General features: G+C 37.3%; 2 protein-coding genes across 2 annotated transcripts in view; one reads left to right on the top strand and one right to left on the bottom strand.

The window, feature by feature from the left end:
- Positions 1-1,261, top strand: part of LOC124545946 (putative fatty acyl-CoA reductase CG5065) — a 140,377-nt gene extending 139,116 nt beyond the window's left edge. The window contains exons 7-8 of the mRNA XM_047124907.1: positions 519-646; positions 734-1,261. Coding sequence (XP_046980863.1) covers positions 519-606 — 88 coding nt within the window. The 3' untranslated portion in view covers positions 607-646; positions 734-1,261. The remainder of the gene's footprint in view (positions 1-518; positions 647-733) is intronic.
- LOC124544870 (short-chain specific acyl-CoA dehydrogenase, mitochondrial) overlaps positions 891-14,755 on the bottom strand; it is a 32,235-nt gene continuing 18,370 nt past the window's right edge. The window contains exon 9 of the mRNA XM_047123586.1: positions 891-1,950. Within this exon, the coding sequence (XP_046979542.1) occupies positions 1,741-1,950 (210 nt within the window). The 3' untranslated portion in view covers positions 891-1,740. The remainder of the gene's footprint in view (positions 1,951-14,755) is intronic.

Here is a 14,755-nt window from a genome sequence, read left to right as displayed (position 1 = left end):
TACTAACATACCCACTATCATGAAATCTCAAAACTGTTTTATTATTAACTGCACAAATGATATGAGCTGCTCTCCCCCCTCCCCTTTCCTGCCATACCTGTACAGCAAATGCTGTGTATTGTCTTGCCACTGCTTTAACTAGTGCCAACATCGCTCTGTGCTACTCACGCAAGATTTGGATATTACTACACTGAAAAATGTTACATTGCATTTTAATATGACACACCCTTTGTGTGCTATTTTGCACCCATAGTCAGACAGGGAACATGTTGTGTCTACTTTGTACTGTATCTGTTTTTCCCCTATTAACAGTCACATCAGGAATTTTATTGCACGCTTCATACCCTGCAAAAGCTAAAGTGCCACATTTGCATCATACATCCTGAGCATGTAACTTCACTGACTTCATACATTCCCCTTCAGTAAGTTAGTATCAGTTATAAGTTATTTGAAATATTTTGTAACTTTTGTCTTACACGTATACCACAAGTCTAATCAGAAACTTTACTTTTCCCCAGGCTGTATATAATTCACTTAGTGGCAAAAATTGCATTTTGTTTAATCCCTTCATGGATTGCAGTGCATTTATGCTTTAAATTGAGATGATTTAATATGGCAGGACACCAGCACATTTGTACATAAAAAGGTAATTTTATATATAATTCTGTAGTATGTAACAATTACAGTATTACAAAATATAATAACATTTACAGCATTAACTCCTTCATTCTAGGTATTCATCACAATCACTGCACATGCCAAAGCAAATACTGCCTTCTAGTCTCTACTATTCTCCACACTGATGTATTATTAAATATGTACACAAATACATGGCAAATTAGCTTTCGTGGAAGTCTGAAGATTCATCACTACTTTTTTACAAATATGGGTAAATTTCAAAATAAATCAAAATTTATTTGGAATATTGCTTGGAAAACAGGCATGTGATATTGATTCTCAGATCTAAAATCAGAAAACATATGTACAGGATTATTTGTATTTCTCACAATGATAAAATATTACACGTACAAATTCTTATACAAAATGTTTATATCAAAATATATAATATACAGCACTCTTATTTGCCTCTTTTATAAAAGAATATGCAATAAATAAAATAAATGTTACTATTCAAATATTGTAAACATTCATTATTAAAATTGTGCACTGTACAGTAAACATTTTCCTATAATGATGTAAGAGACCTCAGTCAATATAACATTATTAAAATACTCCAGCCATACAGTGCATATAAAGTACTCAAGGGTAAAAAAAAAAGTCACTTCTCACAAATACTGCAGCGAAACAACACTCTAGGCATGAACATTTTGATTTAATATTGAGACATGAGACTAATGAAGTAGTTACTTAACAAGGGTGTGTAGTGCAGTCTCAGAATAATTATGGTAATTTTTCTAGAGAGCAACTGTGACAATTCTTTACACATGTGACTGTTGACAAATGGACATCCACATACATTTTGCAGCTGAATTAGCAAATAATAAAGTACAACAAATGTTAAGAGGAAAAACAGCTGTCACTTTCCTTTCGTGCAAACAATGAGAAAAATGAAATGCCGTGTGGCTAGGGCCTCCCGTCGGGTAGAACTCCACAGGTTCACACAAGCTGCCTCTGTGTATTACGTCTACGTTCCATCTGTACTTTTCCTTAATCTTGTTTACAAGATTAAGAGGACATCAGCAACCCAATTATCGTTAATGTTAAACCAAAGCCCCATGCTTACAGTCCATATTCCTTTGCAATATTGGAAGCAATCACAAGTCTTTGAATTTCAGACGTTCCTTCATATATCTCAGTAATGCGTGCATCTCGATAATGCCTCTCTGCTGGCATGTCACTCACATAGCCCATTCCTCCAAGAACCTGTATTGCCTGATGAGAGCAGAATGTAGCAGCTTCTGATGCAGCCAGTTTTGCCATTGCTGCTTCCTACAATACAAAAGCATTTCTTCTGTATACTACTTAAGAAGGCTATTTCTTGTTATTAAACGTCCTTCCGTATGCAGAAAGAACAATTTCATTTTTTGAAGAAACAATTTATTTCATAACATAAATTTACAATGGACATTCAATAAGTAATCCAACACTTTTTTCCTTGCCATCAACACTTTTTTTCCTTGCCAATTTCAGTAATAAAATACGGAATTTGTCGTGAGACATCATGGAATATTCTCACTTCAGCCTCTATAGTTTCACAAAGTTCCAACAGGTGGTGGCACTATACAGAACTGTCATTGAGTTTCTTTTGGCAGAAAACCAGATGACTACAAATATTCATAGGTGCTTGAAAACTATCTACAGACATCTGACAGAGAATAAAAGCATGGTGAGTTGTTTGTCAAGGCATCTAGAAGACCATAAACTTTTTGTCTAACATCGTCATAGGTGATGAAACACGGGTTCATCACTTTGAACCGGAAACAAAACGGCTATCCATGGACTCCCGCCACACCACCTCTCCCCCAAAGAAAAAGTTCAAAGCTGCATACTCAGCCGGTATAAGTCATGGTGATACCTTCTGGATTCTCAACGGGTTATTCTGTTTGATACCCTCCCTCATGGTGCAGTGATCAATTCTGGAGTGTATTGTGCTACCCTCAGGAAGTTGAAGAAACAACTTTAGTGTGCTTATCACCACAAAAATGTGAATGAACTTCTCCATGACAACATAAGGCCTTCCACATTTCTGTGCACCTGAGAGGAGCTCACAAAACTTCATTGGACTGTTCTTCCTCATCCATCTTACAACCAAGATCTTGCACCTTCTGACTTTCATCTGTCTGGCCCAATGAGAAATGCACTCTGCGGGAATCAGTACGTGGATGATGGGAAGATTATTGAAGCTGCAAGATATTGGCTCCCATGTTGACCAGTAGAGTGGTACCATGGGGACATAAAGGCCATCTTAATAAGGTGTCATAAGGCTGTCACAATGAACGGAGATTATGTTGAAAAATAGTATTTTGTAGCCGAAAGAGTTGGGAATAATATGGTGCACTGGAATCCTGAATAAAGCCAGCCTGCATTCAGAAACCGAATGTGTTGCATTACTTATTAATGCCCCTCGTATTTATCTTTTTAAAAATAAATAATAATAATAATAATAATAATAATAATAATAATAATAATAATAGCAACAACTACAACAACAACAACAACTTCATTAGTGTTTCTCAACACTTGTTTTATAGTTTGCTAGCAAGATTTGTCACAGAGCTACTGAAGCAGTAACAATTGGAGCAAGCCACTGTTTGATCAGTATCTTTTAATTAAGGGAGGGGCAAAAAATCAGGAATAAATGAAGAGCAGAAATGTAAAGTGTATACTCTAAGATATCCCAAAATATCTCTCTGCACTTAGCTGATGGCATGGTTACTAGATCATTTTATTATTTTCCTCTGCATTGTATTATCCAGTCATTGTCTGGTATAATGCCGATGTAGTAAATATGTAGTGTGAAAAAATGTATAATTAAAATTTTTGTCGAACATTGTCACAGGCAATGAAACATGGGTTCATCACTTCAGACTGGAAACAGAACAGCTATCCATGGTGTAATGCCACACCACCTCTCCTCTGAACAAAAAGTTCAAAACTGCATCCTCAGCTGGTAACACAGGATAATGAAACATTTTACAGGGCATCTTCAATGATCTTAGAATTAATGCAACCAAATCCCATTAAAAATACTTATTATTGGTGTTTATAGCTAATAAAAGAAAGATAGTTGGGTCATTCCATGTCAGTTCAACCAGGGGATCCAGCTCATAGTCTCGGATTTGACTGATATTCAGTACACTAATTCTACCATGTTTGGAACACTCGAGTACGAAGTGTTAGTTTCCCCTGCCAATTAGTTCCAGAATTATGACTTGTGAAAGAAGGTGGCGTGACCCGGAAATTGCAACCCGCATCTGGCAATCTATCTTCAGACCCAACCTCAGGTCTTAATAACTTTGAAACTATTCCACACAGTCCAGTGAAATTTTTACAACCCAGTAACATCCATTTAGAGAACACACTCCATGAATCAAAACACCAACAACATGTTTCTGAGGGAAAATAAAAAATTCCAAAATGTGATTTAAAAAATGTAATACGTTAAAAGGTACATATTGTAGGTGCCCTCTATGCCAAATATAATTCACTCAAAAAGGGTATAAATTTTTTTGTGGTAAGCTTAATGTGGCCTAAACACACACAGAACTCATTATGCCCATATCAGTCACAAAAACTGAGTTGCATGTACACGAAAATACAAAAATTACCTGAAAAACATGGATTTTTGAAGTGTGGTAGCAAAAAAGAGACAAGTGGTATCCAAGCCAAATTTCACACACTGCATAAGCAGACCATAATGATATATATCTCAAAATTTCAGCATGTTATTGCAAGACATTTGTGTACAATGGAAGTTGACAGATGTATTTGGTGATGTGGCCATTGTTCCACGACACCATTTTGTAAAAACATATCGTAAACTGTTCTGCCTCCTCTTATCCTCTCCCACAACTGTTTAATCACCAAGCAACAACATATAGACAAATTGACACAACCTATCATTAATGTTTACTGCACCTTAACTGCTAAAAACCAGTCGATTGTGCTTCGAACAGAAGTTCCCCCACACTTTAGCTACTGTACTTGTACATTGAGTGGTAAATTGTACTGTCTTCCTGACACTGTGGTAGGAACTGGAACTGTCATAAGAATATGTTCAAATGTATCATGCAGCGTAACTTGCTGTGACAGTGCGAGAGAGAGACAAAGATATTGTTTATTACTCTGTGGCGGACAGCGCTCACATAATTATTCTTAGGATATAGTTTTTGTTTGTTCTGGTTAAGAGTAATTTTTAGTAGAGGAGAGCCATTCTTGTGATGCAAAAAATCGACGCCATTGCGAGTTTTTGATTCACATTGTAAAATATAAGTGCATATGGAAGGAAATCAGTTAATAGAACAAAAAAATATTGTTCATTTCAAGAAGGTACGTCTTATTATACACCCAGCGATGTACTGCTATTGTGATTTACTAATAAACACCAGTTGAGAACAGTTCCGACGGGAGCGTTCAGTTCTAGTGAAATAGTTCGATGTTTTCTTCGGAAAAGAAGTCACTTCATGGATCATTCAAATCCACAATAGTAACTGGACATTTCTCAGAACTGAAAGCAATCTGATTGCTATGCAACAGACCCCCGAAGAATATTTCTCCGTATTTTGGTTACCACTTTCAGCTCAACACGGTATCTGCAGCATCTGGAGCAGATTTCTACAACAGCGGAAGCGTGTAATCGCCATCAGTTTCACACACCGCCCTGTGTACGCTGTATGTATTTACCCACAACAGTGAACATACAGTTACTCACACAAATAGAAAGACAATACTAGGTGGTGTGGGGAAACATTTCAGTATAATGGCCCTGTAGATCTAAACAGTAATTAGCCTAGTAAGAAAAGGAGTCGTTATAAATGTCTACCGTTAGACAGGACACGATCCTGATACAACACTCATAGTGAACCTGCAATATAAATGTTAGTAATTTAGTAATTAATGTTTCATTGTGTGTATATATGTCTAGTTTTACAGAGTAACTACATTATGGTCCTTTGTATGTTTCATGCTAACTGAAAGTGCGGGAGTATCTTGTGAAGAGAACGAGTACGCCGTCCCAGTAGCCGAGCAGAAACTTCAAAAAGGCCAGAACATTTGAATTACTAGCTTTCTTGAGCATTTATGCATTGTAGTGACCCCTCATGTAGAAATTTTCTAAGTATAAACAAAGTTGCTATATTACTTTTACTAGAATTCCAGTATTTCAGTAGATATAGTAAGACAACATTTTATGTCTTATCTATGCACTGTTTTTGTGCCACACTGTAAAGTGTTCATTAACAGCATTAGGACATTAACGTTTTTGCGTGTGTAAAAGTTTAATAGTCACTTTTGCCGGACTTATTTGGAGGAGAAACTGTCAATTGCTCATTTACATGGTGATAACTAGATCTATGTTCAAAGCCAATAAGCAAGCACGCATCACAATGCCACAAAATGAATTAAATAGTGTGAATGCATCGTCAACTAGAGCCACAGAATTTAATACCGCCGTAGTTAGCGATATGTCGATTACAGCTGAGCAACCAGCAATAATTAATGCGCTCATGCCGTCGACACAAACGGTTGCTAGTTCCGACATTCATATGTCGAAAGAAGTCCAGAGAAATATGCAACCAACAAACAACATGAATTTCATCTCTGACACAGACGCGTGCGAAAACGAAATGACTGTACCGAAAATTGTGTCGGTACAATCCTCATTAAGCCCAGTGCAATCGCCAATTGCTGAGAATACCGATTTGTTATCCCAGCTGATGTCAAGTTTGACTGTCATAATACAAGGGATTAAGGCATTGGAAACATCGCAATCTAATCTTGCAACGGCACAATCCACGTTTGCAAACGACATGAATCGTAGATTCCAGGCATTGGAGAGTGCACAATTTAATTTGGCTCAGGAGCAATCTAATAAACTAAAAGAAATAAATGATAAGATTACTGAAAAATTCCAGAGTTTGGAAACAAAGCAGAGTCACTTGATTACCAGTCAGGCACAACTCATAGTTACACAAGAACAACAGTATCAGGAATTAACAAACAAATACAAAGACATCTTATGTCGTCAAGATACACTAAATCATCAAGTGCAGGAAGTTATCCATGTACAGAACACTATTGCGCAAGACGTGAGTACAATTAAGCACGATAACGAGCAAGCTGTCATTGAGCTTACTCGGAGGATAGACACTCTCAGTCTCGAAGGCGAGAAATACATAGAGAAACTTTTCAATGAACATAAGATCGCATTTTCTAAGGACATTGAAGATTGGGAGAAAGAGCAAACCGAGACAGTGCGAAATTATGTTGACAAAACCTTGAAAGAAACGATTTCTAACGCGCAAGTTAACAACGAAGCTGCACAAGAACAACTTAAAGCAGAAGTTAAAGAGATTAAGGAGAATATAGGAGATGAATTTCCTGCTTGGAAAGCAAAAATAGAAAATACATTAAAAGCATGCCAGCAGGGTCTAGTTGATACTAGAGGGGCACATACTACTTGCAGTTTATCAAAAGCAGACATTATTCCTGATGAAACCAGTGAAACCGAATCCATGCAACAATATCCATGTACTGGTGCATATTTACGTAATCAACCAGAAACAAATTATCGAGATTATCATTCACCGCGTAGTAGCCACCAGAATACACCTGTGACTATGAATGAAGAAAAAATGCTTAAATATCGCCAATTCCAGATATTTATTCCCGAAAGGAAGTCGATCAATCCCGTGGTATTTATCAAGCAATTTAAAGGGATATTGCCGCGAATGTGGACTGAGCAACAAAAAATTATGTACGTTGCAGGATTCATACATGGAGACGGATCGATGTGGGCGTCAGAAGCATCCGATTGGTGTCAAGATTATGACCAATTTGAATGTGCTTTCTTGCACAAATACTGGAATAAAGGTGTACAAGAAAGACTACGTAAGGAAGTTTTTGACCCACAACCTTTTTCTTTCAAAAATGGATCTTTAAGAAAGTATTTCGAGAAGTATATAAATAAAAGTAAATACTGGAATGAACCAATCCCGACGCAGGATATCATTCGAATATTAAAGGGCAAACTTCCACTTGAAGTTAAGGAAAAACTTCTACATGTGCCTGAACAACATGTGGAAGATTTTCTAGCCACATTGGATTCAATAGACATTCTGTTCGAAGAATCTCGTGTGCGCTATAACCAACCAAGTTACCAACCTAACAAATACAATAGTAACAACAAACAGTATGGAAACAAACCTTTTGCACACAATTCACCAAACCCACAGGTGAATTATTTCCAGAAAAACGTGAAATTTGGTAACGAAAATCCCGACAAGTGTAATCATGACCAACAATGTGAACAAACATATAAACGGAAATGGAGGAAGAATAATAAGAATAGGAAAGGATACTATCAAGAAGGGAATTATCAGCAAAAACGCCGATATCAGCAACCAACCCATGAATATCACAACCAACCACAAACTTCAGGTTGGGTACCGAATGATAATGCAAATGAATGGAGAAATCAACCACCAATAATAACCGACGTAACGGAGCAGACATCTACTAATAATGGACAATCGTCAAACTAAACTCGACTGTCAGAAGCCCCGACGGTGCAGTCGAGGAAGTTTTCAGGGGCGAAAATTCAAGCGTCAATTTCTTTCGGTACAATGATGGCAGGATATGATGCCTTGTCAAGAGGAACATATCACTGAACCTGTTGCGAAAATTCAGGCGGCAATTGAAGGCATTACTGTGCAAGTTACTTTAGATACAGGAGCAGCAGTAAATGTCGTTTCTGAGAAGTTATTTCAAAGAATACTTCAGAAAGCAAATCCACCGATTTTTCCTGTTTAATGTTGTAGAATTGTAGGTCCTACTGGTCATAAGTCTTCTCAGGTTAAAGTGCAGACTCAACTCCAGTTAGATATAGGAAATGTAGCTATAAATTGCACGTTCCTTGTAATAAAAAAATTGGTTGAGGACTGTATCCTGGGTATAGATGAATTTAGAGAGAGAAATTGGCATATCGATTTTTCTCTAGACCGTGCCAGTTTTACAATAATGGATCAGAAACATCAACTGAATCTTCTCAGGGAATATAGTACCCATGGAAAGTATTGTCAGGGACGAAAGCTGCAAATAAAGTGGATACATAGCAAACCTGTACGGTATTACCAAATTAATTACTTGCAACCAGTTTTAAACCCTGAAGTTATGGTATATGAAAAGGTGCAAGAACCTGAATATTTGCAACAACACCAAAGAAAGCAATTATATGATCTTCTACAGGAATATCATGAAGTCTTTCAAGAAAGACCTGGTGTAATCAAGGGATACACATGCCATTTAGATGTGATACCACACCAAGTTTTCTGCCGTATTTTTTATCCAGTACCGTGGCACCAACGAAAGGCAGTTGATGCGGAAATCCACCAGATGCTTGAATGGGATCTGATCGAACCTTCGACGACTCCATACTGTAGTCCGCTTCATGTTGTCTCGAAAAAGGGAGGAAAAGTTCGTCTCGTGCTAGACGCATGGCAGATAAATAAAATTATCATGCCCGTGCGAACTCACCCGGAAAACATGGATGAGCTAATTCAAAAGTTCGAGGGGATGAAATACTTAACAAATATTGATTTGAGAAGTTCATTTTGGCAGGTGGCTCTAGACGAACCATCAAAAAAGTACACCGCATTTGTACATGCAGATAGAAGCTATCAATTTAAGGTTTTACCTTTTGGGCTAAACGTGAGCTCAGGAGTTTTTATAAATGCTCTAGATCATGCATTGGGACCTGCACTTCGAAGCAATTTAACTTTATTTGTGGACGACATGCTCATAGCTACGAGCACATGGGAGGAGCACGTTGATTTATTGAGAAGAGTGTTAGAACGTTTCAAGGAAGCAGGCATAACCGCAAATCTGCAAAAGTCCCATTTTGCTCGAGATAAAATCAAATTTTTGGGTCATCTTATAAATGAAAAAGGCATTTTACCGGACTCCGAGAAACTAAAGGCAATCAAAAACTTTGCAGTTCCAACAACAAAAAGACAGTTAAAGGGTTTCCTCGGAGTTGTCTCTTTTTTCAGGCGTTTCATTCACGACCACTCTATTAATGCAGAACCGTTGTACAGCTTGTTGCGCAAAAATACTCCGTGGGTGTGGACGCAACAATGTCAGAATGCATTTGAAGCAATAAAACGTGCCTTAGTCAATTCACAAATATTATATCATCCGGATATGAGCCAAGAATTCGGTTTAATGGCAGATGCTTCGGAAATTGGAATAGGTTCATGCCTCTTCCAAGTAAAGATGATAGATAGGAAATCAACTTTCTGTCCAATAGCTTTTGCTAGCCGACTCTTAACTGCTTGTGAAAGAACATATACGACTACCGAAAGGGAAGCATTGGCCGTAGTCTGGTCATTTAAGAAATTTTACTATTACTTATATGGAGCGAAGACAACAGTATACTGTGACCACAAAGCGTTAAGTTTTTTGCAAACATGTAAATTATTACATCCAAGATTAGCAAGATGGACGCTCTCACTCCAAGAGTTTCAATTTGAAATTAAATACCTAAGCGGACAGGATAATTTCATTGCTGATGCACTGTCTAGAATGCCAGATGGAGATTTGTCAACTATCAACATCACCGGCAATCCGTCCGAATTTAATGTTCTTATAATGACTGATAGAATATATAGGAAACATTTTCTTGACATGTGTAAGAACATGGAAAAACTACAGAATGAAGGTCCTCGTTGGCATTCAATAAAGGAAACTTTAGCAAAGCCTGGAAACGATGATCTGAAGAGACTGTACAAAGTTGAGGACGATGTCTTATTTTTCAAAGGGCATCTTGATTCAGATAATTGGAAGGTGTGTATTCCCGAGAAGAATGAGAATGACTTAATTTTGCACACGCACATCACTTGGGGACATTTTGGAGTATTAAAGTGTGCTCGGAAGATTCAAGCATATTGCTACTTCCCAAACATTCGCAGGAAAGTGCACAGACAGTTAAGGAAATGTAAAATTTGTCAGCTAGCCAAACCAGGAAATTTTTGTGTGAAAGATTTCCTACATCCTATTATATCCACTAAACCGCTGTCAATCATTTCGGTCGACGTCTGTGGTCCTCTACCATCATCAAGGGGAGGATGCAAATACATTGTAGCTTTTCTTGATATATTCACTAAGTATGTCAAACTTTATCCATTAAAATCAGCTACTGCTGCATCCATAGCCAAGAAGCTGGTCAAAGATTATATAGTCAAAGTAGGCAAACCAGAGGCTATTCTTTCTGACAATGGGTCAATGTTCACTGGATTTCGTTGGAGGCAAACATTAGCCAGTTGTGGTAAAAACAAATTCTAACATCAGTGTACCACCCTTCGGCGAATCCCGTGGAACGAATTTTTCGTGAATTAAACCGGTTCATGAGAACATATTGCCACAACCAGCAACCCAAATGGATCGATTATCTTCACGATTTTCAGGAAATTGTAAACAATATGCCACATACTACGACAGAATACACCCCATACGAACTGATGTTTGGAAAACAGGAACAGAATGACTGGATTCGACCAATTCCTAAAGTAGCTATTAACAAAATAGACCTACAAAATAAAGTACGACAATCCTTACTCAATATAATAGACAAGGCAAGAAAAAGGAAAATATATTTTGACAATTGACTTGGAAAAATAAAAACATATAAAGTGAAAGAGCAAGTTTTAGTAAAAACTCATCCTAAGGCTTCACTTATACAGAGGAAGAACACAAAATGGCAATTATTGTATCAAGGACCATTTGTGATTACCAAAATACCCCATCCAGGAACTTATGTTTTGAAGGATATGAAGAATGGAAAGGTGAAAGGAATGTATCCTCATCACTTGTTAAAGCAATTTCATGATGACTGAAGATTCTGAATATTGAAAATACTATTCTTATCAAATAATATTGATTAGAGAATTTTCATTAAACCTATGAATCATACTTAGGATAGTTTCTTTTTTTTTTGGAATTTAGTAGTTAGTTTTCTTTTCAGGCATACTGTACGAGAGATATGCAGACATTATGTATAGGTTTTCCACTGTAAGGATAAGTTTTCTTTTCAGTATGCAGAAAATTTAGCTATAGTATGAATGATTTCTTTTAAAAAATTTTTATTTAGTAGATAGTAATTTCAATCAGGTTTCACAATGCATAATGACCATGGGTTAGTGACTCAAATGAATCTGGTCTATGGCAAGATACTTTTTCTTATGTCAACTTAACAATCTCAATGTATGTTTGTATTTGCTTTTTTACTCGCTGAGCTGAAGTCATGCTGTTCGGAAGGGGTAACCCGTTCTCAGTTTTAAAAGGACGCCTATTACTTTGTTTCAATCTTTTGGGATGAACATTGTCTTTAGAATTGTACTATTGTTGTAACATACCTGTGTATGTAAATTATGTTATATCAATTGTTGCTCGCGAAGTTACCAACTGAGCGAATGCCTTTCAGTTATAAGCCCATCAACAAGTGTTAAAGTCCATCTGAAAGATGACGAGCATAAGTTGACACGGCAGCTCCAGTTGGATTTGTGTATAGTGCATTCTGGGGTTGTTGATAGAAATGAAGAACACCTTACGACTTCCGAATATTTCGAATTCAGGACAGAGAATTAGAAAGAACTTTAGATTAGATTCTATTTCAGCTCAGCATAGATCAAACACCTTTTCCACGGAACTTACACTGACTCTTATTTTCATGTTAACCATATGCGGAAAACCATAATACCCACGAGGAGACGGTGAAATGGGAATAGAATTCCATCAGTTACCAGGAGACGACAGATAGAAGGGAATCGTAGATGGACGTAAACCAACGAGTCGACGGTTCACCTCAAGACACAGAAGATTAACAGTGTTGTGTTTCTTTTGTGAACAGTGTTTAAATTCATTTAAAAAAAATCCATAAGGTAAATATTTTTTTTATTTTCCATTGTAATTCAATTAATTACCCTTGCAAATGAGAAATACGAGGATGGTAAATCTACCCCGAGGTTTTCCTTGGTTTTCCTTTGTGGGGCTTGGCCGAATGGCTAGATTATCCGTTTGAGACATCCCAAGGCGAGTGACAGAAGCTTTGAATGATGATAAAAAAAGGTTTCTGATCACATCTCATGCCATCCTCGACAAATGAATAAAAGCAAGCATGTAAGCTATGCATATATGCTGCATCAGGAATTCAGCACAGGCTTTGTCAGCAGTATATGCACCCAAATCAATAATTTACATTTAGATAGTCATTCACTAATACCAAAATATCATAAGAAATACAGTGGACATTAATACTCTAGTGGACATTAATACAGCGTCATAAACAATCACCAATATAGTGTTGTGTGAACGCTCGTGTTTGTTTTTGCCCAAAAACGTTCGTCCACAAGAGGGGCATATATGATGTATCATGCAGCGTAACTTGCTGTGACAGTGCGAGAGAGAGACAAAGATATTGTTTATTACTCTGTGGCGGACAGCGCTCACATAATTATTCTTAGGATATAGTTTTTGTTTGTTCTGGTTAAGAGTAATTTTTAGTAGAGGAGAGCCATTCTTGTGATGCAAAAAATCGACGCCATTGCGAGTTTTTGATTCACATTGTAAAATATAAGTGCATATGGAAGGAAATCAGTTAATAGAACAAAAAAATATTGTTCATTTCAAGAAGGTACGTCTTATTATACACCCAGCGATGTACTGCTATTGTGATTTACTAATAAACACCAGTTGAGAACAGTTCCGACGGGAGCGTTCAGTTCTAGTGAAATAGTTCGATGTTTTCTTCGGAAAAGAAGTCACTTCATGGATCATTCAAATCCACAATAGTAACTGGACATTTCTCAGAACTGAAAGCAATCTGATTGCTATGCAACAGACCCCCGAAGAATATTTCTCCGTATTTTGGTTACCACTTTCAGCTCAACACGGTATCTGCAGCATCTGGAGCAGATTTCTACAACAGCGGAAGCGTGTAATCGCCATCAGTTTCACACACCGCCCTGTGTACGCTGTATGTATTTACCCACAACAGTGAACATACAGTTACTCACACAAATAGAAAGACAATACTAGGTGGTGTGGGGAAACATTTCAGTATAATGGCCCTGTAGATCTAAACAGTAATTAGCCTAGTAAGAAAAGGAGTCGTTATAGTATCCAAGCCAAATTTCACACACTGCATAAGCAGACCATAATGATATATATCTCAAAATTTCAGCATGTTATTGCAAGACATTTGTGTACAATGGAAGTTGACAGATGTATTTGGTGATGTGGCCATTGTTCCACGACACCATTTTGTAAAAACATATCGTAAACTGTTCTGCCTCCTCTTATCCTCTCCCACAACTGTTTAATCACCAAGCAACAACATATAGACAAATTGACACAACCTATCATTAATGTTTACTGCACCTTAACTGCTAAAAACCAGTCGATTGTGCTTCGAACAGAAGTTCCCCCACACTTTAGCTACTGTACTTGTACATTGAGTGGTAAATTGTACTGTCTTCCTGACACTGTGGTAGGAACTGGAACTGTCATAAGAATATGTTCAAAAGGACTCCAACACCTGTCTGCCAAATGTACCATTTGTCATCATAAACAGCAATAACATAGCAACCTGGTTGTATGTTGCTGCTTTTGCTTATGAATCCTGAGTCAGACACACTGTGAAGACACATGTTGTGTATGAACCTATAGTTATAACCGGACAGTCTGTTCATCTGCACATTGTCAGAGTCCGCCGGAGAGAAGTGATGATGGCTCCTTGGATGGCATCTTGAATTATAAATGCATAATTTTCAGAAAAGTCTAGTATTAGGCCTATATATACATTTTCACCATGACTTGTTGCGAAAAAATTCCATTCTGTGCGAATCTGAAAATCGTGGTAATGCATGCATAAATTTTTGAGATGTTTACAGTTTTTGTACTGACTAGCTGCCCCATTACTGAAGTATTTCGCAAAATGTATGTGAGGCAGCTTGTTTTTCACATATTCCATGACAGTGCGAATGTGGGCATGAACTGCAATGGCATCATGAATTAAACAGTC

The sequence above is a fragment of the Schistocerca americana genome, chromosome 8, assembly GCF_021461395.2.
Source record: "Schistocerca americana isolate TAMUIC-IGC-003095 chromosome 8, iqSchAmer2.1, whole genome shotgun sequence".
NCBI classification, from domain to species: Eukaryota; Metazoa; Arthropoda; class Insecta; order Orthoptera; family Acrididae; genus Schistocerca; species Schistocerca americana.
The sequence above is the reverse complement of the archived record's forward strand: the minus strand, read 5'-3'. Positions and strand labels throughout refer to the sequence as shown.